The 24,958-nt window shown below is 45.0% G+C and overlaps 1 protein-coding gene and 1 long non-coding RNA gene across 4 annotated transcripts in view; one reads left to right on the top strand and one right to left on the bottom strand.

Moving 5' to 3' along the window:
* The window catches only part of LOC105480873 (ubiquitin domain containing 2), a 71,728-nt gene extending 61,686 nt beyond the window's left edge, over window positions 1-10,042 (bottom strand). Inside the window, exon 1 of one of the 2 annotated variants that reach the window (XM_011740070.3) lies at window positions 9,794-10,042. In XM_011740070.3, the coding sequence (XP_011738372.1) occupies window positions 9,794-9,863 (70 nt within the window). In that variant the 5' untranslated portion in view covers window positions 9,864-10,042. The remainder of the gene's footprint in view (window positions 1-9,793) is intronic. The other variant, XM_071098087.1, reaches the window with a different exon arrangement.
* A 399-nt stretch (window positions 10,043-10,441) lies between these two features.
* Window positions 10,442-20,248, top strand: LOC139363697 (uncharacterized). 2 transcript variants are annotated; one of them, XR_011624453.1, is made up of 2 exons: window positions 10,442-11,919; window positions 18,965-20,248. It is a non-coding gene; the product is annotated as an uncharacterized lncRNA (long non-coding RNA). The 2 variants fall into 2 exon arrangements; XR_011624454.1 differs by having other exon boundaries at window positions 10,449-10,513.
* The last annotated feature ends 4,710 nt before the right edge of the window (window positions 20,249-24,958 follow it).

Raw genomic sequence — 24,958 nt, 5'->3', positions numbered from 1 at the left:
TGAGCCAAGATCCTACCACTGCACTCCAGCCTGGGCAACAGACTCCCTCTCAAAAACAAAACAAAACAAAACAAAAAAAACTTCCAACATAAATTCCAATCCTTTATTGATAGAAAATTGAAAATGGAGTGGGACTAGCCCAATGGAAGGTAGATGATCAGGGAGCAGCTACAATGGCCCATGTCAGTTTTTAACGTAAACACTAGTGCTAAAACTTTTCGCAAAGAGGATTCAGCTCTCCCCATGTCCAATATTTTCCAACTGTAGCTTCCTTGACCTATATATTAAGTTCCCATACCTGACAGACCTGCCTACCCAGAATACCACTGTATTTTCAACCTGTGTCTTCTTGCTGCCCATTTTCCTTTTGGTCCCCTCCCCACAACTCCACTTATCCTAGTAGAATTTGCTGCCTTCTGCTTTCTATCAAGTAAATATCCTACAAGTCTCTTGCCAAAGTGGTATGAAATTTTAGGCACCTCTCTCATAACGCCCCGGAGTTCACCGACCCAGAAAATACGAAGGATTTTTACTTCCACTGTCACACTAGGGGTAAAAGGAGACTAAATCTTTAGTCCTCCTCATGCTCAATTTTGCTTTACCTTTTTTTTTTTTTTTTTTTTGAGATGGAGTCTCACTGTGTCGCCAGGCTTGGAATACAGTGGCGCAATCTCAGCTAACTGCAACCTCCACCTCCCAGGTTCAAGCGATTATCCTGCCTCAGCCTCCTGAGTAGCTAGGACTATAGGCACATGCAACCACGCCTAGCTAATTTTTGTATTTTTAGTAGAGACAAGGTTTCACCATGTTGGCCAGGATGGTCTTGATCTCCTGACCTCATGATCTGCCAACCTCAGCCTCCCAAAGTGCTGGGATTACAGGTGTCACCCACTGCACCCGGCTGTTTTACTCTTTACTATTGGCACAACCCAAAGAACAGAAGCATAAGAAAATTCAATAAACCAGTTAGATGATGTGTAGAATATAATGGACACTGAAAATACATAAGAAAGAAGTACACACGACATTCTTGGTGAAGAAAGTCTTATAGAGAATGTGTTTGTCCTGAACCACACCAACCTCAAAAGGGCTACTGGTATATTCTGGAATTGCATACCCAAGAAATCTACCTTGTTTTAGGATATGAGTAACAAACTACAGCTAGAATTTTTGCAAACATCATGTATTAGTCCGTTCTCATGCTACTATAAAGAACTGCCTGAGACTGGGTAATTTATAAAGGAAAGAGGTTTAATTGACTCACAGTTCCGTAGGGCTGGGGAGGCCTCAGGAAACTTACAATCACGGTAGAAGGGGCAGCAAACACGTCCTTGTTCACATGGCAGGAGGAAGAAGTGCCAAGCGAAATGGGGAAAAGTCCCTTATAAAACCAGATCTTGTGAGAACTCACTCACTATCACAAGAACAGCATGGAGGTAACCACCCCCATGATTCAATTACCTCCCACCGGGTCTCTCCTATGACACGTGGAGATTATGAAAACTACAATTCAGGATGAGTTTTGGGTGGGAACACAGTCAAACTATATCACACCATAGCTAGAACCAAGTTACTGAACCAAATTATTTTCTGAAATTTCAAGAATGATCTGTTCTAAATGCAACCAGATTAGTTTTACAAGCAGAAACCTGCTTCCCTATTTCCCAATTCAACAAAATTCAGTATACTAAGTACCTACTTACTATGTGTCAGGCCTGATTAGAGGTGATTTTCTTATTGCTTCACCCTTTATGAAACTCTCATGACTCAATTCTTAGTATTCGTCTCCTCTTTCACTTACTTATTGGCAGTCATTCACTTTTACACCTTCAGTCAACTCACCCCAGCTGATCCCAAAATCCACAATCATAGCCCTAAGCATCTAGGAGTTCCCTATCTAAATTTCCGTGCCACACTAAATGGTGACTCCACTTAAACATTCTTCTGTCACCTATACCTTAACATATACTGAATGCTAAACCAGGGCTTCTCCCAGATATCTTTCTTATTCCCCAAAACCTGCCAAGCTACCTCAATATTCCTGGTCACTCAGGTTCATAAACATCGTATTATTTTACTTCTCTTTTTCTCTTCTGTATCCCTACATCCAATAAATCACCAACTCATGCTGTTTTTTTCCCTGATGGGTTCCTCGCCCTAGTCTCTTCCCACTTTAGGCAATCCTATACCAGTGCTTCTCAAACATTAATGTACATAGGAAATCACTTGAGAATCTTGTGAAAATGCAGATTCTGTAGGTCTAAGGTGGGGTTTGAGGCTCTGAACTTCTAACATGCTGCCAAGGTGATACCAATATTGCTGATCCAGAGACAAAACTTTTTGAGCAGCAAAGTACTAGACTGTAAATTCCTTTGAGGGCAGAGATTTTTTCCCTCTGTTGTAATCCCAGTAACTAGTACATAACAGTGGTTCAACTAATATTTAGTGAATGATATTTAGCAGTCAGTACACTCTTTTCATCAGATGATAAGCTCTTCAAGAGTCCACAGTAACATCCTACTCAATACCTGTCGTTTCTCTATCATTTTCTCTCACACGCACTGCTCAAGCCAAAGCAGCCACTTTATCAACCATTACTCCATGCATGTATTATTTACAACCACTTCCAAGCTTTACTTCATAATCATTCTTCTATCTGGTATGATTTTAAAAACATTATACAAGCCAAATAAAGCATGTTTGTTGACTGGATGTGACTCATGTACTATCAGTTTACAAACTGAGCTAGATAATCAACTGGGGCGAAGACCAGTCCCCCAAGCCTTCTGACCCCGTACACGTGGGCCAGTTGCATTATGTTCTCTTAGGACAGATGCTTTCATTTTTAAGGTTCATTATTGGGGTGCAGAGACAAAGAAAGGGAGGGAGGGAAAGAGGGAAGAAAGAGAAAGGGGGAGAGAAGGGAGGGAAGGGAGAAGACAAAAAAAGGAAACAAATGGCTGGACACAGTGGCTCACACCTGTAATTCCAGCACTTTCAGAGGCTGAGGTGGGGGATCACTTGAGGTCAGGAGTTCGAGATCAGTCTAGCCAACATAGTGAAACCCTGTCTCTACTAAACATACAAAAATTAGCCAGGCGTGGTGGTGCGCACTTGTAATCCCAGCTACTTGGGAGGCTGAGGCAGGAGAATCGCTTCAACTTGGGAGGCGGAGACTGCAGTGAGCCAAGATGCCACTGTACTCCAGCCTGGGTGACAGAGCAGATTCTGTCTCAAAAAAAAAAAAAAAAATGGGAACAAAAAGACGAAGTACATTCATGAATTACTTTTGTCAACTTTTTTTCTTTTTTAGCTACCCTGTTAACTGAATTGTCAACTTTTATGAACCATTTCACTGCTAATAACCTTTCATCAGATCCATCAGATCAGACAGAGGAAATAAAAGTTTTCTACTTCTTGTTGAGAAAGCAAATGTTAGCTGTGAGATTTGCAAATTAATTGGCTATAGCTCTATTCTATATACATCAGTGAAAGGTTACTTTATATTTAAAACTGAAACTAAAAGCACAAGCAACAGAAGAAAAAATAGATAAATCGGACATCATTAAAATTACAAACTTCAGGTGATGCACGGTGGCTCATGCCTGTAATCCCAGCATTTTGGGAGGTCAAGGAAGGAGGATCACTTAAGCCTGGGAGTTTGAGACCAGCCTCAACAACACAGGAAGACCCTGTCTATACAAAAAATTTAAAAATTAGCTGGCTGTGGTAGTGCACACCTGTGGTCCCAGTTACTCAGGAGGCTGAACCAGGAAGATTGGCTAAGCCCAGGAGGTTGAGGCTGCAGTAGGCCATGATTACACCACTGCACTCCACCATGGGTAATAAAGCAAGAGTCTATTAAAAAACAACAACAACAAACCTTTGTACATGAAAAGACACCATCAAGAGAATGAAAAGACAACTCACAGAATGGGGGAAAATATCTGCAAATCATATATTTGATAAGGGTTCAATATCCAAGATACATAAAACTCTTACAACTCAAAAAAAAAAAAGCGAAACAACTAAAAAAATGAGCAAAGAGCATAAATAAATATTTTTCCAGGGAAGATGTATAAATGGACATGAAAAGAGGTGCTCAACACCACTACTCATCAGGAAAATGCAAATCAAACTACAAGATACTACTTCAGAATTGCTGTAATTTAAAAAATGGAATATAAGAAGTGATGGTGAAAATACAGAGAAACTGGAACCATCATACATTGCTGGTAAGAATAAGTGGTAGAAAATAATCTGGTAATTTTTCCAAAAGGTAAACACAGAATTACTATATGATCCATCAATTCCACTCCTATACAGCTGAAAGAACCGGAAACAGAGACTGAAAACAGATACTTGTACATCAAAGTTCAGAGCAGCATCATTCACACCAAAATGTGGAAGCAGCCCAAATGTCCATCAACAGACGAATGGATAAAAAAAAAAAAAAGTGGTATATACATGGGCAGGAGTTCGAGACCAGCCTGGCCAACATGGTGAAACCCCATCTCTACTAAAAACACAAAAAAACAATTAGCCAGGTGTGGTGGTGCGTGCCTATAATCCCAGCTACTCGGAAGGCTGAGACAGGAGAATCGCTTGAACCTGGGAGGTGGAGGTTGCAGTGAGCTGCAATGGAATGGCACCATTGCATTCCAGCCTGGGCGATAGAGCAGGCCTCTGCCTTATGGAGGGGAAAAAAAAAAAAAAAAAGCGGTATATACATACAATGGAATATTATTTAGCCATAAAAAGGACAGATGCTACCACAGGATGAACGCGGGAGACATTATGGTAATTAAACCACAAACAAAAGCAAATATTACATGATTCTACACCATATAACTTTGTGAATATAATCAATATTACTGAATTATACATTTAAAAATGGTTGAGATGGTAATTCTGTTATACGTTTTGCCACAATTTTATTTTTCTTTATTTTGAGATGGAGTCTCGCTCTGTCACCCAGGCTGGAGTGCAATGGCGTGATCCTGGCTCAGTGCAACCTCTGCCTCCCATGTTCAAGCAATTCTCCTGCCTTAGCCTCCTGAGTAGCTGGGATTACAGGCACTTGCCACCATTTCCAGCTAATTTTTGTATTTTCAGTAGAGATGGGGTTTCTCCATGTTGGCCAGGCTGGTCTTGAACTCCCGACCTCAAGTGATCTGCCTGCATTGGCTTCCCAATGTGGTGGGATTACAGGCGTGAGCTACTGGGCCTGGCCAATTTTGCCACAATTTTAAAAAAGTAAACTAGGGAAAAACAGAAAACTAGCATTCTTTATAGCAGCTCTGGGTTTAAGCTCTGACTGCCAGTTATAAGCTATGTGATGATGAGCAAGTTATTAAAGGTTGGCGCAAAAGTAATTGCGGTTTTTGCCATTAAAAGTAATGGCAAGGAACAAAATTATTTTTGCTCTAACCGAATAATATCTCTAGGCTTCAATCTTTATCTGTGAGACAGAGATACTATTCACCTCATAGGGTTGTTAGGACCTGTTATATAATAAATACTGGATAAATGGTAGATGCTATTCAAAAACCATTGTTACTCATTGAGTAGGTGTCTGTAAGGTTGCTATAAGGTATCTGAAAGAACTCCGTGATGTTCTCAAGACATTCTGGAATAGAGACTACTAAAGGAATGAATGTCCAGCATTCAGTTGTTCTCCGTAAACCTGAAAACTTGTGACCACCATGGTCAATTCTCTTAGGACAGCACTGAATGTACAAAATAAATGACACACTCAGAAGGTGAGAAGTTACTTTGTACATCACTATACTTTCATTTAAGAGGTGAAAAAAAGAAAAGCTTGTTGGCTGTCTTCAATTAATACAATTTTATTGGATTTTCTGCCCACATATTTATTTTTAAAAATCATAAAGGATTTAATTCCTTAGCAAATGCCATGGCTAAAGGCTTGTCTAGAGGTCCTAAGTGCCGACTCCAGCATCACAATGTCATTATAATAAGATGGAGAACCAAACAGAATGTCTAAAAATGTCAAAACAGGCTGGGCAAGGTGGCTCACGCCTGTGGTCCCAGCACTTTGGGAGGCCGAGGAGGATGGATCACTTGAGGTCAGGAGTTCAAGACCAGCCTGACCAACAAGGTGAAATCCCGTCTCCACTAAAAATATGAAACTAGCCAGGCATGGTGGTGCACGCCTGTAATGCCAGCTACTTGGGAGGCTGAGGCAGAACTGCTTGAAGCAGGAAGGTGGAGGTTGCAGTGAGCCGAGATCACGCCACTACACTCCGGCCTGGGCAACAAGAGCGAAACAACGTCTCAAAAAAAAAAAAGTCAAACCAATGGGAAATTCTAGGAGCATGGAAGCTTAGAACTGTTAAATAATCTTACATAACTTCTATGACATACCTGCCTTGATTAAAAGTAGGCATTTAAAAAAAAAAAAAAGCAGGCTGGGCACAGGGGCTCACACCTGTAATCCCAACACTTTGGAAAGCATAGGCAGGCAGATTACTTAAAGGTCAGGAGTTCAAGACCAGCCAGGCCAACATGGTAAAACCCCGTCTCTACTAAAAATACAAAAAAAGTAGCTGGACATGGTGGTGGGCACCTGTAATCTCAGCTACTCCTGAGGCTGAGGTAGGAGAATCTCTTGAACCTGGGAGGCAGAGGCTGCAGTGAGCGGAGACCGTGCCACTGCACTCCAGCCTGGGCAACACAGCAAGAGTGCATCTCAAAAAAAAAAAAAAAAAGCAGCCTAACTACTCAAGTGGCTGAGACCAGAGGACTGCCTGTGCCCAAGAGTTCAAGGCTGCAGTAAACTATAATCATGCCACAGTACTTCAACCTGGGTGACAGAGCAAGACCCTATCTCAATAACAAAATATAAAAATAAAAGTTTTTTTTTTATTTAAAAAAAGCCTAAGTAGCTGGAGCTCAAAAACTAAATTTTAGGCAAGGTATACGCCAGAGGAAAATACAACAATTAATTCCAAAACAGCAGATAATGCAAAGCCTAGAATGTGAATTAAGCCACTTCCACATTCTACAGTCTCTTATAAAAATCTCCCAAACTCCTTCAAAGAAGTAATACACCTAGTGAGGAAGCTTTTATTGATATATACATAATTACTTGCATACATAAGAGATGGATTCAGAGGGAAAAAGGAAAGTATAGTATTTCAAATGGTCAAAAGACTTTTTTAAAAATCTTTTTCTTACTAAGGCTGGCTGATATTTAGCAAGGGTCAAGCTATTCCAAAATGGTGATGTTTGCAAAACCCTGTGAATGTAATTATTTTGTTTATTTTTTTAAAGACAGAGTCTCACTATGTTGCCTGGGCTGGTCTCCAACTCCTGGGCTCAAGCAATCCTCCCGCCTCAGCATCCCAAAGTGCTGGGATTACAGGCCTGAGCCACCCCGCCTGGTTGGTGAATGTAATTAAATCTGTCATGAAAAGTTTAAACCCGTTATAAGAAGCATGTGAAGACTCCATGTTGATACAACAATTTTCATAACCAAATACATTCAGATTAAAAACACGGCAAAACCCGCCTCTACTAAAAATTTTAAGAAAATAAGCCGGGTGTGGTGGAATGCACCTCATGGTCCTAGTTACTCGGGGGGCTGAGGTACAAGGATCACTTGTACCAGGGAGGTCAAGGCTGCAGTGAGCTGTGATTGTGCCACTGCACTCCAGCTTGGGCGACAAAGCAAGAACCTGTCTGGAGAAACCAAACCAAGCTCCCCACAACCCCCCCAAACCTCACTCACTACCACAGTATGTTTGAAAAGCTAGGGATCTGTGCCAACACCCTCAGGAAAAAGTCTTTCCCTTCCCAACAATCTACTTAATAAGCAATAATTTTTTTTATATGTTAACCTGCAACACACCTGAGTTAATTTCACTAAACCACAATTAACTCTTAATTATCACGACAATAATGGAGAATAAAAGTGTCCATAATCAAATTCCAGAAATAATCCTTTAGCCCAAGAGCCTCTTCCCCAACCCCAGTTACATCAGGGCCCATGCACTCTCTCCAAAAGAATACAAAGACGTTTGGTGGCTGATGTTCCTTTTTCTAAACTTTATGTATAGCACAGCTTATGGTCCAGAGAACTCAGTCCTCAAAGAAACTGATACTATAGCTATCTAACTGGATACCACTGGTAATAAATTACCCAAAGCTAAGATTTCACGCTTTTTAAAGCCCATATTAATAATGCCTGTCTGGTCATAAGTCACACTACCAAAAGGCTTAAATAAATTAATCCACATGCATTACCGAGAAGAACAAAATGCTTACGACAATATTAAAATGAGTGTGAAAAAAATTTAATTAAAACCAAACACTAGCTATAACAAATACTAATATATTTCAGAACCATTAATGATCACCACAACTAGAGGAAGATTCATTTTGACCCCCAATTTGACCTTAACCCAAGGCTGTTTTAAATCATGCCCTTTTTATCTTCCTGCTTTGTTGTCACTGAGGGTCTCAATGTGCCAGTAATAATGCTACGACATAAAATACACTATAAAGTAGCATTTTCATGGACTTTTTCAAGACAACTTTCACTGAGTTCTCAAGTTATTTACCCAGGATTTAGCCATACAGGATACCCATAGATTTTAATAAAGTGGCATGGCTAACCATCATGGAAGCCAGGAAATCCATCAGTCAAAAAACTTAGGTGTACATGGTTTGTGAAGAGAGCTTAAGTGACATGGCAAGCAACTGGTCTAAATGTCAGTATGCTAAGAAACAGTTGTAAACCCTCCCATACCCAAACAATTTAAAAATTTACAAACATGCACATTTTAAGGCGGCTAACATTAGGTCAAAAATCAAACCAACGCTATCATCTTTGCCTAAAGGCTGTTTATAACTAAAATATTTTACAGAATGGACGTAACCAAAGGTCAAATAAAGGTAGAACTAATTTTATTATTATACTGCCATACTACAACTACTACTGATTGAATTAAAATACCTATCCTCAGCACGCCTTTACTATAAAGTAGATGTGCGTTCCCGTGTTAGAAAACTTTTAAAGTACTGATCTTACTGGGGTAAGTCAGAGTCCAACTGCATTTGTACTTTTATCCTGCATAATTTTCCTTCTACGTAAGCCAGATGGGAATTTGATTAGCCCACCCCGACAGCACACCGGCCTAACACCCCCAAGCTCTAGCAAGAAGCCACGTTTTACCCGGGAAGACCGTTTCCCCTCCCCTCAATACAATGCCTGCGGCCACTGGAGTCTCCCCCAGCCGAGCTCCAGAAACTCGCGGGTTTAAATGGCCAATTTGGAACCAACCGGGGCAGCTGTCATCTGAAACTCAGGAAAGCTGAGACCAGCCAACTCCACTGAACAAGGAAGGGTGCGGAAAGATGTGGCGGGGCCCGTCGGAGGGAACGCATCAAGCTCCCTCCCCCCGCCATCAATTTGCTTTTCCGCAACCCCGGCGCCGCCATCCTGTTTCTCAATAATTAAACGGGCTGGAGAGGGAGTGAGGTGGCCAGAAGGGCAGCTTCGGGTCCGACTTCCCCGAGCCGAGCGGAGCGATCGGCGAGGCCGAGGGCTACGTCCCCGGCGCTCAGAGGACTTTTCTTCGCAGCTGGGGCGGGAAGGGGCGATCCCTGCGGCCGACAGGGCAGCCGGAAGCGGAGCGCGGGGAATGACGTGGAAGAGGGGATGACAAAGGGGCGCGGGGGCCCGGCGGGGCCCGCGGGGGTCGGGACAGGTGGCCGGGCCTGGCCGGGAACAATGGGGGGCCGAGGCTGCCCCCTGGCGCTCACCTACCTCCGGTGCCCTCCGAGTTCTCGTTGAGGCTGCCCGAGGAGTCGTGCTGGGCGCCCACACACCCGCCCATGGGGGCCCCCGGCGCCTCGTCCGCCACCTCCGGACGCTCGTCCGGGCCGCCGCCGCCGCCGCAGCCTCCTCCGGCGCCACCGCCGAGCTCCGGACAGGCGCGCCGCTCCGCTCGCCCGCCGCGGCCCAGCCTCCGCCCCCCTCGCCGCTCCACCCACCGCCTTGGCTCGGCCCCTTCCTCCGCGCCCACTTCTACCTCAGCCCCCGGGCCGCCCGCTCGGCAGGCCTGGCCCGCGCGCCGCCCTCGCCTTCGGCTCAGCCCCGCCAGGCCAGGGCTGGCCCATCCCGGGCGGGCCGCAGCGCCCGCCTCGCCCCCTCACAGCCCCGCACACCCGCGTCCAGGCGAGCCCCGCGCCGGCGCCTCCCGTCCGCCAGGACCCATCGGCCCCCGCCCCGCGGCGCCGCCCTCCGCACCCACGGCCTGGGCTCGGCCCGGCCCGCCCGGAATCGCCGGGGAAGGGCGGGGCCACTGGAGGCCGCGCTCTGATTGGCTGAGGGCGGGGCTGCGGGTGGAGCGGGGCGAGGGTGAGGCGGGGGAGGGGACGCAGGGGGCTCAGTGGGGGGAGGACTGGAGGCGAGGGGAGGAGGAGAGAGGGAGGACGCGAAGAAGAAAGGAGAGAAGGGAGGGAAAGCAGGAAAAGCCGAACAAAAGTGAGAAAAGAAGAGTGGGAAGGGGCGAAATCGAGTTCCTGGCTCCTCGGCCGTCGGTTTCTTCTTGCCGGTGGAAGCGGGTAGCACGGGGGAACCGAGAAGTAGTCGTGGAAGACTCGCAGGCGGGGACGGGGCGGTTTCCCAAATAACAGGGGCTCGGGGGGCCGAACGTTGAGGTCCCAGCACCTTTTGAATTTATATGGCGCTCTGTGGGTTGGTACCCCGAATCTGGGCTTCCTCTTGCCTGCCCACCCGTGTCTTCCCTAAAATCATGGGACCCCATTATTAGGGGTGGAGGCGGTAGTTGTGGCAAACCGAACTGAGATTAGAGGCGAGGCGTCCTGATGGAACGCCTGGAAAGAAGAGATAAACGCTGACCTTAGTTCAGGGGGCGTGGATTTCTTTCATTTTCACGGGATTACTGATTCAAACAATACTACTTATCAAGATCCTGCCTTTGGGTATCTTAAATCGTCCTTAGGCGAAAGTGAAGTGTAAATGAGTGAAACACCCTGCTTTTTCTAATCTAGAATTTGGGACATTGACCACGCCCAGCATTCTTGGCGGTTACTTTTCCAATCTCAGCCAAACTGTTAATGGTCCCTTTAGAATTGTGCTTCGTGCTATGATGCCTTAAAATTTTTATCATCCTGCTTGGGCCTTTCGAAAGCTTATTTCTGCCTAAGAAGCTGTTTTAACTATCTGCTCCATTTTTATGTCAGACTTTCTTTTTTTAACATCCTGGGTCAGCTTTTGCTTAGCACGAAAAAAAAAAATTTTAAGTTGAAATACCTAAGAAAGAGATGTTCTGCAGCTTGGGATTTGCATTTAAATATATTCTCATACACTGCTGGTGGGAGTGTAAATTGGTTCAATCTTTTTTGCAAAGCAATTTGGCAATGCAGATCAAGAGCCTTAAAAATGTTCATATCCTTTGACTCGGGATTATTCCACATCTGGGAATCTAGCTCACAGAAATAGACCAAGATATTATACAAAGATTTAGATCTCCGTATTCATTTGATAATCAGACATTAGACAAACAAACAAAACCTACACTTAGGTTAAAACACAGAAATGTCGTGAGATGTAGAAATCTGCTGCTACATTAAACTCATCCTGAAGAATTAGTATTGTCCTCAGTTGTGGTCCTGAACATTCCAAAAAGAGCTTATGCAACCGGTATTTTTATGAGTTTTCAGAGGTTGCTCTGGCATCAGGGGCTGTGTCACAAAGCCTTCTATCTGATCCTTTTCAACTGAGTATACACGTTGGCAGACGCATCGCTCCATCACTTCCCTGAAGAGAAGCTGCATGCTGAATATTTGCAAGGAGATTGCTTTGTCCTGAATTTCACTCTAGAAATTGCAGAAACCAAGACTTCCACGATGTCTATTAAACAGATGGTAGGCACCCAAATGATGAGGACTCTCCGATGAGCACTGAGGAATTGGCACTAGGAAGAGAGCAATCTCGGGGAGAGATTCTCAGCAATAGATGTTCTCCACCCTGCCTTTATCTTAGAGACGCATGTTCCCAGGAGGCAGTGTAGTGTAGCAGTCAGGACCCCAGCTTGGCTATTAACTTCCTGGATTGGAATCTGGCTTCCATCGTGTGCTAGCTATATGGTCTGAAGTTTCTGGCAGGCATGGTGGCTCACGCCTGTGATCCCAGCATCTTGGGAGGCTGAGGTGGGAAGCTCACCTGAGCTCAGCAGTTTCAGACCAGCCTGAGCAACACAGGGAGACCCTGTCTCTACAAAAAATTTAACACAGGGAGACCCTGTCTCTACAAAAAAATTAGCGGGGCGTGGTGGTGAGCGCCTGTAGTCCCAGCTACTCAGGGGGCTGAGGTGGGAAGATCACCTGAACCGAGAGAGGTGGAGGCTGCAGTGAGCTATGATCGTGCCACTGCACTCCAGTGTGGGCAACAGAGCAAGACCCTGTCTCAAAAAAAGAAAAAAGAAAGTTTGGCCAGGCATAGTGGCTCACGCCTGTAATCCCAGCACTTTGGGAGGCTGAGGTGGGTGGATCAAGAGGTCAGGAGTTGGAGACCAGCCTGGCCAATATGGTGAAATCCCGTCTGTATTAAAAATACAAAAATTAGCCAGGTGTGGTGGCTCACACATGTAGTCCCAGCTACTCAGGAGTTTGAGGCAGAAGAATCACTTGAACCCGGAGGCCGGAAGTTGCAGTGAGCCAAGATCTTGCCACTGCACTCCAGCCTGGGCGATAGAGTGAGACTCCATCTCAAAAAAAAAAAAAAAAAAAGTTTATGTGGAGTTCAGTTTCCTCACCTGTAAAATTGGGCCAAAAATAATGCTCCAAACTCTGTGGGGCTCTTCATCAACTCTTTTATTTCATGTCTAGCATCATCTGTCTAAACTTACTGCAGGCCGGCATGGTGGCTTAGGCCTGTAATCCCAACACTTTGGGAGGCTGAGGCGGGCAGACCACTTGTGGTCAGGAGTTCGAGACCAGGTTGACCAATATGGTGAAACCCTGTCTCTACTAAAAATTCAAAAATTAGCTGGGCATGGTGGCAGGTGCCTGTAGTCCCAGCTAATCAGGAGGCCGAGGTAGGAGAATCACTTGAACCTGGGAGGCAGAGGTTGCAGTGAGCCGAGATAGCACCACTGCACTCTAGCCTGGGCCATAAAGCGAGACTGTCTCAAAACAAAACAAAACAAACAAAAAGAAAAATTTACTGCATAGCACCTTCTATCAAAACAATTCCTTCTTTGTGTGTGTGTGCGCATGTGCTTTTCTACTGTTTTATAATACCTTTATTAAGATATTCCTATGCCATGTAGTTCACCAATTTATTTTTAATTGACAAATAACTGTATTATGAGGTACAGTATGATGTTTAGATACATGTTTACAATGTGGAATGACTAAATTAGGCTAATTAACAAATCCATCACCTCACGTATTTGTCTTTTTTTTTTTTATTTTTGAGACATAGTCTTGTTCTTGTCGCCCAGGCTGGAGTGCAGTGGCACGATCTCAGCTCACTGCAACCTCCACCTCCCAGGTTCAAGCAATTCTCCTGCCTCAGCCTCCCAAGTAACTGTGATTACAGGCGCTTGCCACCACGCCCAGCTAATTTTTGTATTTTTAGTAGAGATGGGGTTTCGCCATGTTGGCCAGGTTAGTCTCAAATTCCTGACCTCATGATCCACCCGCCTTGGCCTCCCAAAGTGCTGGGATTACAGGTGTGAGCCACCATGCCTGGCCCACATGCTTATCTTTTTGTGGTGAAAACATTTAAGATCTACTCTGTTAACAATTCGGAAGTATAGTGCATTATTACAGTCACCATTCTGTGCAGTAGGTCACTAATGCCTATTCCACCTAACTGAAACTTTGTACTCTGGAATCAACATCTCCCTTTTCCCCATCCACCCCCACCCCTTCACCAGTTTACATTGTACAAGTCAATGGTTTTTAGTGTATTTACTAAATATCAATAGTCAATGAATTTTAAAACATTTTTGTCACCCTAAAAAGAAACTCTGTATCTATTAGCAGTCACTCCCCATTTCATTCCATCCCCTGTCTCACCCCAGCCCTAGGCGACCACAAACCTTTCTTTTTTCTTTTTTTCTTGTTTTTTGAGACAGAGTCTCCCTCTGTCACCCAGGCTAGAGTGCAGTGGCGCAATCTCAGTTCACTGCAACCTCGAGGTTCAAGTGATTCTCCTACCTCAGCGTCCCGAGTAGCTGGGACTACAGGTGTGCGCCACCATGCCCAGCTAATTTTTTGTATTTTTGGTAGAGACGGGGTTTCCCATGTTACTCAACCTTCCAGGCTCAAGCAATCCTCCCACCTCAACCCCCTCCCTCCCCGCCACATACACACAACACCCAGTAGCTGAGACTAACTTCATTCCTCGCCATGGACAATGTTCCGTTGTGTGGATATACCACATTTTGTTTATCCTTTCAGCAGCTGGTGGTTGTTTGGGTTCCTTCCACTTTTTGGGTATTGGAATAAAGCTGCTATGAACGTTCCTGTACAAGCTTTTGTGTAGCCATATGTTTTTAATTGTCTTGGATTTATACCTAGGAATGGAATTGCTTGGTCATATGGTAACCTTGTTTAATTTTCTGAAGAGTTGGCAAATTATTTCCAAAGTGGTTTTGACTTGATTTTCCTAATGGCTAATAATGTTGAGCATCTTTTTATGTACTTATAGGCCACTTGTATATCTATTTTGGAAAAATGTCTACTCAAGATACTTGCTTTTTTTTTTTTTTTGAGATGAAGTCTCGCTCTGTAGGCTGGGCTGGAGTATAGTGGCGTGATCTTGGCTCACTGCAACCTCTGCCTCCCAGGTTCAAGTGATCCTCCCGCCTCAGCCTCCTGAGTAGTTGGGATTGCAGATGCCCACCACCACGACTGGCTAATTTTTGTATTTTTAGTAGACATGGGGTTTTGCCATGTTGGCCAGGCTGGTCTCGAACTCCTGACCTCAAGTGATCTGGCCGCCTTAGCCTCCCAAAGTGCTGGGATTACAGGTGTGAACCACCATGCCCAGCCTATTGTAGGTTTTTTACTTTGTGTGTGTGTGTGTGTGTGTGTGTCTGTGTGTGTGATGGAGTCTTGCTCTGTCACCCAGGGTGGAGTGCAGTGACGTGATTTTGGCTGACTGCAACCTCTGTCTCCTGAGTTCAAGTGATTCTCCTACCTCAGCCTCCCGAGTAGCTGGGACTCCAGGCACTCGCCACCACGCCCTGCTAATTTTTTTTTTTTTTTTTTTGAGACAAAGTCTCACTCTGTTGCCCAAGCTAGAGTGCAGTCATGCAATCATAGCTCACTGCAGCCTTGAAGTCCTGGCTCAAGCAATCCTCCCACTTCAGCCTGCTGAGTACCTGGGTCTACAGGTACACACCACCATGCCCAGCTAACTTAAAAAATTTCTTTTTGGGCCAGGCATGGTGGCTCACACCTGTAATCCCAGCACTTTGGGAGGCCGACGTGGGCAGATTGCCTGAGGTCAGGAGTTTGAGACCAGCCTGACCAACATGAAGAAACCCCATCTCTACTAAAAATCCAAAATTAGCTGGGCGTGGTAGCGCATGCTTATAATCCCAGCTATTTGGGAGACTGAGGCAGGATAATTGCTTGAACTTGGAAGACAGAGGTTGCAGTGAGCCAAGATCTCGCCATTGCACTCTAGCCTGGGCAACAAGAGCGAAACTCCATTTCAAAAAACAAAAAAAATTTTTGTAGAGATAGGGTGTTGTTATGTTGCCCATCTTGAACTCCTGAGATCAAGTGATCCTCCTGCCTCAGCCTCCCAAAATGCTGGGGTTACAGGTGTGAGCCACCGCACCCGGCTTAACTTTTTCTTTCTTTTTTTTTTTTTTTTTTTTAATTTTGGAGACAGGATCTTGCTCTGTTGCCCAGGCTGGAGTGCAGTGTCACAATGTCAGCTCACTGCAGCCTTGACTTTCCAGGCTCAAGTGATCTTCTCACCTCAGCCTTTCTAGTAGCTGAGACTACAGCTGCATGCCACCATGCCTGGCTAATTTTGTTTATTTTTTGAGAGATAAGGTCTCACTATGTTACCCAGGCTGGTCTTAAACTCTGGCCTCAAGTGATCCTCCTGCCTCAGCCTCCCAAAATGTTGGGATTACAAGCATGAACCAATGCTCCTTGCTTAACCCTCTTGATAGTGTCTTTTGAAGCACAAAAGGTAGTTTCCTTTTTTTTTTTTCTTTTGGAGATGGAGGTCTCACTATGTTACCCAGACTAGACTCTGACTCCTGGACCCAAGCCATACTTCCACCTCAGCCTCCTGAGGAATTGGGACCATAGGCATGCAGCACTGCACCAGCTGATTTTAATGAAGTCCCCATTTAACCTATTTTTTTCTTTGGTTGCTTGTGCTTTGGGGCTCATATCGAAGAAACCATTGTTGGCTGGGTGCAGTGGCCCGTGCCTGCAATCCCAGCACTTTGGGAGGCAAAACAACTTGAATCCCAGAGTTCAAGACCAGCCTGGACAACATAATGAGATCCCGTCTCTACAAAAAATTTAAAGAATTAGCTAGGCATGGTGCTGTGTGCCTGTTGTCCCAGCTACTTGGGAGACTGAGATGGGAGGATCATTTGAGAATGGAAGGTCGAAGCTTCAGTGAGCCATGATCATGCCATTGCACTCCAACCTGGGTGACAAAGCAATATACCATGTCCAAAACAGAAAAAGAAAAAACAAACAAACAAAAAGAAACCATTGTCTAAGGCCATGGAGATTTACACTCTAAGAGTTTTATACTTTTAGCACTTTCATTTAGGTCTTTGATTCATTTTGAATATTTTTATTGTGGTAAAATACATATAACATGAAATAACTTATTTATTTTTATTTTTTATAAATTTATTTGAAACAAAGATGGGGTTTTGCTATGTTCCTTAAGCTGGTCTTCTGGCCTCAAGCAGTCCTCCCACCTTGGCCTCCCAAAGTTCTGGGATTACAGGTGTGAGCTACTGCACCTAGCCTGACTTAATAGTTATAAATGGGCCGGGCGCTGTGGCTCACGCCTGTAATCCCAGCACTTTGGGAGGCCGAGGCGGGCGGATCACAAGGTCAGGAGATCGAGACCACGGTGAAACCCCGTCTCTACTAAAAATACAAAAAAAATTAGCCGGGCGCGGTTGTGGGCGCCTGTAGTCCCAGCTACTCGGGAGGCTGAGGCAGAAGAATGGCGTGAACCCGGGAGGCGGAGCTTGCAGTGAGCTGAGATCCGGCCACTGCACTCCAGCCTGGGCGACAGAGCGAGACTCCGTCTCAAAAAAAAAAAAAAAAAAAAAAAAAGTTATAAATGGTGTAAAGTAGGGATCCAATGTCATTCTTTTTTTTTTTTTTTTTTTTTTTTGACACGGAGTCTTGCTCTGTGCCCCAGGCTGGAGTGCAGTGGCGCGATCTCGGCTCACTGCAAGCTCCGCTCCCCCGGGTTCACGCCATTCTCCTGCCTCAGCCTCCCGAGTAGCTGGGACTACAGGCGCCCGCCACCTCGCCCGGCTAATTTTTTTTTCTTGTATTTTTAGTAGAGACGGGGTTTCACTGTGTTAGCCAGGATGGTCTCGATCTCCTGACCTCATGATCCGCCCGTCTCGGCCTCCCAAAGTGCTGGGATTACAGGCTTGAGCCACTGCGCCCGGCCTAATGTCATTCTTTTGCATGTGGATTTTCAGTGTCCCAGCATCATTTGTTGAAAAGATTATTCTATCCGCCCCCACCCACCACCTTTTTTTTTTTTTTTTGAGACGGAGTTTCACTCTTGTTACCCAGGCTGGAGTGCAATGGCACGATCTTGGCTCACTGCAACCTCCGCATCCCAGGTTGGAGTGATTCTCCTGCCTCAGCCTCCCAAGTAGCTCGGATTACAGGCATGCGCCACCATGCCCGGCTAATTTTGTATTTTTAGTAGAGAAACCCAACAGGGTTTCACCATGTTGGCCAGGCTGGTCTCGAACTCCTGATCTCAGGTCATCCGCCTGCCTTGGCCTCCCAAAGTGCTGGGATTACAGGCGTGAGCTACCGCCTCTGGCCATTCTTTCCCCATTGAATTGTCTTGATACCCTTGTCAAAAATCAATTGACCATAAATATTAGTGTTTATTTCTGTCAGTTTTATCTCACTGATCTTTTATGTCATGATTATGCGAGTACTACACTGTCTTAATTACTGTAGTTTTACAGTAAGTTTTGAAGTTGGAAATTCAAGGTTGTATTGTGCTCTTTATGTACTGTTGGATTCCATTTGCTAACTTTTTTTCCCAGAGTCATTAACAGCTCTTTTATTTCTATATTAAAACGATTTTTGTAGCATGTTTAGCAATTTTCAAAAATTGTTATTTTAGGTTTGAGGGTACATGTGAAGGTTTGTTACATAGGTAAACATGTGTCATAGGGGTTTGTTGTACATATTATTACATCACCCAAGTATTAAGCCTAGGACTCACTAGTTATCTTTTCTGCTCCTCTCCCTTCTCCAGTAGACCCATGTCTGTTGTTTCCTTCTTTTGTTTCCTTCCTTTTTTTTGAGACAGCGTCTCGCTCTGTCACCCCTGGAGTGCAGTGGCATGGTCTCAGTTCACTGCAACCTCCGCCTTCCAAGTGCAAGTGATTCTCCTGCCTCAGCCTCCTGAGTAGTTGGGATTACAGGTGCCCACTATCATGCCCCGCTAATTTTTGTATTTTTAGTAGAGATGGAGTTTCTACATGTTGGCCAGGCTGGTCTCAAACTCCTGACCTCAGGTGATCCGCCCGCCTCGGCCCCCCAAAGTGTTGGGATTACAGGCTGAGCCACCGCGCCTGGCCTGTTTCCTTCTTTATGTTCATAAGTTCTTATCATTTAGCCCTTATAACATTTTGTTCTAAATTATTGCATCTCTGTTTATGAATATTTGTCTATAGTTCTTTTTTTTTTTTTCTTTTAGACGTAGTTTCGCTCTTGTTGCTTGAACCACCTCCCAGATTCTCCTGTCTCAGCCTCCCAAGTAGCTGGGATTACAGGCATGTGCCACCACGCCTGGCTAATTTTTTTTTTTTTTTTGTAAGACAGAGTCTCGCTGTGTCACCCAGGCTGGAATGCAGTGGCACGATCTCAGCTCACTGCAACCTCCGCCTCCCGGTTTCAGGCAATTCTCCTGCCTCAGTTCTTTTTTTCTTTAAAGATCTTTGTCCACTTTTCGTATCAGGTATTATTTTGATTTTATGGAAGAGTAAAAGGAATTCTAAAGAACGGAGGAATGCAGATAAGAAGCAGCAGCAAACCTAGGGCTGAGACAGTGCACTTAAGGAAGGGGCCCCTCTAGGGCTGAGAGCCAGTGCCCCGTTGCTGGAGGGGTTATGGCCTTGGTTTGGTGAATGGCAGAGAAGTTCCTCTTGTACCACACCAGTGGAAGTTGCTGGAAATCCCCTCTCTAGGACCTGCTGGCGATATGCCCTGTAATGCTGAAAGACTGTTTATTATAGGAGGTACCCCACTTAGAGCCATTCTGCTGTGAAACTACCAGGTACTATGAAGTACCTGGAGGAACTGCCGGTTGCTAGGTGGTGTAGGCTTCTGCATATTGCAGGATCTGGGCCTTGAAGAAGCTGCCCACCGCCACAGGAGCCTGGTGCTGGAGCAACATGGTGAAGGAGCTACGCTAGAGAAGCTTGTTTGTGCCGCAAAAGTTAGCCACTTAGAAAGGCTGCACACAGCACAGGAACCTGGCACTGGAGAAGCCACCCAGGCCGTGGAAACCTACTGAATGAGTGAGCCTCCTGCAGTGTCTCTCCAGTGCCCTCTACTGTCAAAGCTAAATATTGTGCCAGCTGGCAAAGAAACAATGTTTAAAGGGCCCATATTCATTTTCACAGAGCAGGCAATGAAGATTGAGTTTGCATCTGAAATGCAACAGTTTGATAACTGGCATAATGTTCTACCTGAAAACTTTAAAACCTATGCTTCACAACTCTTGGATATAGGGAATTACAGAAATTAAAGAATTGTTACAAATCCAAATCTATGGGATATATGTAAAGCACATATGCCAAGAAAAACTCATATATCGAAAGAAAATTCATAGCCCTGTTAAAATTTTTAGACAAATTATATTAAAGCAGAATTTATTTAAGCAAAGAATGATTCATGAATCAGGCAACCCTCAAAACCAGAACAGGTTGAAAGATTTGTAGCCTGCAACGTGGGCGGGCAGCATTTATGAACACCTCAGGTGATTACAGCTCAGCATTTGCTTTTTTTGAATATGGTCTGATCAGTTGCCCAACTGTGATTGACTGACACTTGGCTGGTGTGACCGGCTGAGACTTACTACTGTTAAAAAAGTATACTCCTAAGTTAGGCTTGTAGTTAGTTTATGTACTGAGGTTACAATTTGTTCCATAAGGACTCAAGTACAGAGGCATTCTCAAGCCAAATTTAGTTTAACAATTCCTCCATTTTGGTCAGCCTCTCAATTTTTGAGAGATTGACACTCAATGGATGGCTTCATACAGACATTTAAGATGACATTTAAGATGGGCACGGTGGCTCACGCCTGTAATTCCAGCACTTTGGGAGGCTGACGTGGGTGGATCACCTGAGGTCAGGAGTTTGAGACCAGCCTGACCAACATGGTGAAACCCTGTCTCTACTAAAAATACAAAAATTAGCCAGGTGTGGTGGTGCATGCCTGTAGTCCCAGCTACTCGGGAGGCTGAGGCAGGAGAATCGCTTGAACTCAGGAGGCGGTGGTTGCAGTGAGCTGAGATCGCGCCATTGCACTCCAGCCTGGGTAACAAGAGCAAAACTGTCTGAAAAACAAACAAACAAACAAAAACCCAAAAAACCAAGAGGATATAGTGTCCTAGGGGGATTATTATGATGACTGTCAGGAGGATAATCCCAAAAGACTGAAGAGTACTCTTCAATAGGAGCCCCTATGAACCAAACATCCAAATCAAACAAGTCAAAGTTCACACAATATAGGCATCTGAGCTCATTTGGTCATAGTCCTTATTGGGGCACAATGGCAACTGAAGACCATAGTTCACTGTAGAATGGTCTGATTTAAAGAGGTATCCAGTTTTGTTGTTAGCCTATTAACACAAGTCATAGTAACCTGAAGACCCACTAGAAGAACATAAAGATTGGAAAACCTTGGAAAAGTCAAGCTTGCCATCCACCATTTAGGATGTCTGCAAGCCAACTGTTATTTGCTCCTATAAATACATCATGTTTCCTTTTTCTTGAGACATTTCCTTAATGTATTTGGTGGCAATATCAGCTGGGCAAGGTGGCTCAAACCTATAATCCCAGCACTTTGGAAGGCCGAGGCAGGCAGATCACCTGAGGTCGGGAGTTCAAGACCAGCCTGGCCAACCTGGTGAACCCCATCTCTACTAAAAATACGAAAATTAGCTGGGCGTGGTGGCACTTGCCTGTAATCCCCGGGAGGCTGAGGCAGGAGAATCGCTTGAACCTGGGAGGCAGAGGTCGCAGTGAGTTGAGATAGAGCCACTGCACTCTAGCCTGGGCGACAGAGCAAGACTCTGTCTCAAAAAACAAAACAAAAGGCCGGGCGCGGTGGCTCAAGCCTGTAATTCCAGCACTTTGGGAGGCCGAGACGGGCGGATCACGAGGTCAGGAGATCGAGACCATCCTGGCTAACACCGTGAAACCCCGTCTCTACTAAAAATACAAAAAACTAGCCGGGCGAGGTGGCGGGCGCCTGTAGTCCCAGCTACTCCGGAGGCTGAGGCAGGAGAATGGCGTGAACCCGGGAGGCGGAGCTTGCAGTGAGCTGAGATCCGGCCACTGCACTCCAGCCCGGGCTACAGAGCAAGACTCCGTCTCAAAAAAAAACAAAAAACAAAAAAAAACAAAACAAAAAACCCAGCAAATTTATTTTTAGAGATGGGGTCCTGCTATGTTGCCTATGCTAGGCTTGAACTCCTGGGCTCAAAGCTATCCTTCTGCCTCAGCCTACTGAATAGTTGAGACTACAGGTGTGTGCCATCATGCCTAGCTACCATCAAACACCTTTTAAATTAAGCTTTCTGTAGCAGCAAAATCAGGGGAAAGATAGGTACAAGATTCAGTTTTGTTTAGTAACATGCAGAAGCCCTGAGCAAAAAGAAGAGGTAAAGCTGTTGATGTTCCATTAAGGGCTTTTTTTTTTTTTTTTTGAGACAGAATCTCACTCTGTCACCCAGGCTAGAGTACAGCGACGTGATCTTGGCTCACTGTAACCTCAGACTCCTGGGTTCAAGAAATTCTTCTGCCTCAGCCTCCCGAGCAGCTGGGATTACAGACACGTGCCACCACGCTTGGCTAATTTTTGTATTTTTAGTAGAGATGGAGTTTCACCATATTGTCCAGGTTAGCCTTGAACTCCTGACCTCAAGTGATTCACCCACCTCGGCTTCCCAAAGTGCTAGGATTACAGGCGTGAGCCACCGCACCCGGCCCCATTAAGTGCTTCTGTTGAACATGTATGTTGTCATCTACATTTCAGAGGGCGACTTCTACCCATCTGAACCCCTGGGAGGTCTGACTGGCCAAAAAGTCCAAGATTTTTCCCCAAGTTATGAATTAGTTTCAAATTCCATACTAACAATACTCCACTATTATCAAGAGTGAGCCCCCAAGAACCGCATTGGAACTGTTCCGTAATGGAAACTAGCTTGTCTTCATATACCCAACAATTGCTCTGTTTTTTTGCTGGAGCGTAAAACCTTAGCTAAAGCCATCCACAAATTATGGTCCCATGGATTTTCCTAGAGAGAAAAGGAAAGGATTAGGGCAGCAGGAAAGAGGGGGTCAGGGGAGGATAAGGCTTGCATGATGCAAAGAAGTCTTGACCAATGATCTTGGGAAAGAGTCCATATCTAGAATCCTTCTGCTTCTGGAGGGCAGAGTTCCCTCATCAGCTTTACCTTAAAGTCTCCCACAGGTATACAGCTCCAGCAGCCTTGAGGGGCTCCTTTGAGCTGAGAGATGTGGATCCAAGTCTCAGAGCACTGAAGTTTTGCAGCAGAGAAGAACTTGTTATGGTCCCTTCCAATAGAGTTCAAGGACAGTCTTTCTCTGGTGTCATTTCCAGAAGACTCAGTGGCTGAGTTTTGGACTCTGAGAGGTCTAGTTGTCATCTGCTGGTGGGTCATGAAGGTCTTTTTTTTTTTTTTTTTTTTTTTTTTTGAGATGGAGTCTCACTTGATTGCCCAGGCAGGAGTGCAGTGGCGTGATCTTGACTCACTGCAACTTCTGCCACCCAGGTTCAAGCGATTCTCCTGCCTCAGCCTCCTGAGTAGCTGGGATTATAGGCGCCTGCCACCACACCTGGCTAATTTTTGTATTTTTAGTAGAAATGGGGTTTCGTCATCTTGGCCAGGCTAGTCTTGAACTCCTGACCTCGTAGTCCACCTGCCTCAGCCTCCCAAAGTGCTGAGATTACAGGCGTGTGCCAGTGCGCCCGGCCTGCCTTTTTTTTTTTTTTTTTGCCTAGTGAAAGTATGCTTTGGCATAATGCATTAAAGCCTTGCACTATGGAGTCATAGCAGAGTTTATAAGACTAGAAGATACATGAGGTTCTGTTCTTAGGGGCATAGGCCTTTCAGTGACTGTTTCTTTTCTTTTCTCTTTTTTCTTTTCTTTTCTTTCTTTCTTTTTTTTTGAGATGGAGTCTCGCTCTGTCGCCAGGACTGGAGTGCAGTGATACAATCCCGGTTCACTGCAACCTCCTCCTCCTGGGTTCAAGCAGTTCTCCTCCCTCAGCCTCCTGAGTAGCTGGGACTACAGGTGTGTGCCCCAACACCCAGCTAATTTTTTATTTTTAATAGAGATTGGGTTGAAACCCCCATGCTGACCAGGCTGGTCTCAAACTCCTGACCTCAGGTGATCCGCCCTCCTCGGCCTCCCAAAGTGCTGGGATTGCAGGCATGAGCCACCATGCCTGGCTCAGTGACTGTTTCATAAGGGGTCAAGTTAGATTTTCCACTGAGAGGGGAATCTGATTGCCGTCAAGGCCAATGGTAATACTGTTAGCCGAGGCAATCCAGTCAATTCACTTAACTTTGCCAGTTTCAGTTTCAAGATGCCATTTGTCCTTTCAGCCTTTCCAGAAGACTAAAGGTGATAGCAACAATGGTAATGCCATTGTGTTTGTAACACCTTATTTTATTGCTTTATAACTTTCCCAGTAAAATTGGTATCTCTGTCAGTGGAGCTTTCTTTTCTCCAAGAATGACCCAAAAAGGAAACACATTTTTGAATAAACTTTAGCTACTGTTATAGTATTGGCCTTCCTCCATGGAAAGCTTCTATTCAGCCAAAGAACATAGACTATTACAAGAACATACTTATATCCCATCGAAGGTGGCAACTGAATAAAATCCCTCTGAAAATGTTCAAATGGCCCATCAAGTAGCAGAAACGAAGCAAAACCTGAAGTTTTGTCTTTACAGAATTGTGGGTTTGACAAAACAAACATTGGTTACCACATCAATATTTTTTCTGTAATTTATATCAATTTTTTCTACTCCACGGTGAGCTATGGCATGCATAACTTTTAATAATGGAAACTTTTGACTGGGTGCAGTGGCTCATGCCTGTAATCCCTCCTTTGGGAGGCTGAGGCAAGCGGATCACCTGAGGTCAGGAGTTCGAGACTAGCCTGACGGACGTGGTGAAACCCTGTTTCTACTAAAAATACAAAAATTAGCTGGGCCTGGTGGCAGGCACCTGTAATCCCAGCTACTCAGGAAGCTGAGGCAGGAGAATCTCTTGAACCTAGGATGCAGAGGTTGCAGTGAGCCGAGATTGCACCATTGCACTCCAGCCTGGGCAACAAGAGTGAAACGCTATCTTAAAAAACAACAAAAAAAGAGGACACGTTTTTTGAGATAGAGTCTCACTCTGTCACTCAGGCTGGAGTACAGTGACA

The sequence above is a fragment of the Macaca nemestrina genome, chromosome 6 (genome assembly GCF_043159975.1).
Source record: "Macaca nemestrina isolate mMacNem1 chromosome 6, mMacNem.hap1, whole genome shotgun sequence".
Classification (NCBI taxonomy): Eukaryota; Metazoa; Chordata; class Mammalia; order Primates; family Cercopithecidae; genus Macaca; species Macaca nemestrina.
The sequence above is the reverse complement of the archived record's forward strand: the minus strand, read 5'-3'. Positions and strand labels throughout refer to the sequence as shown.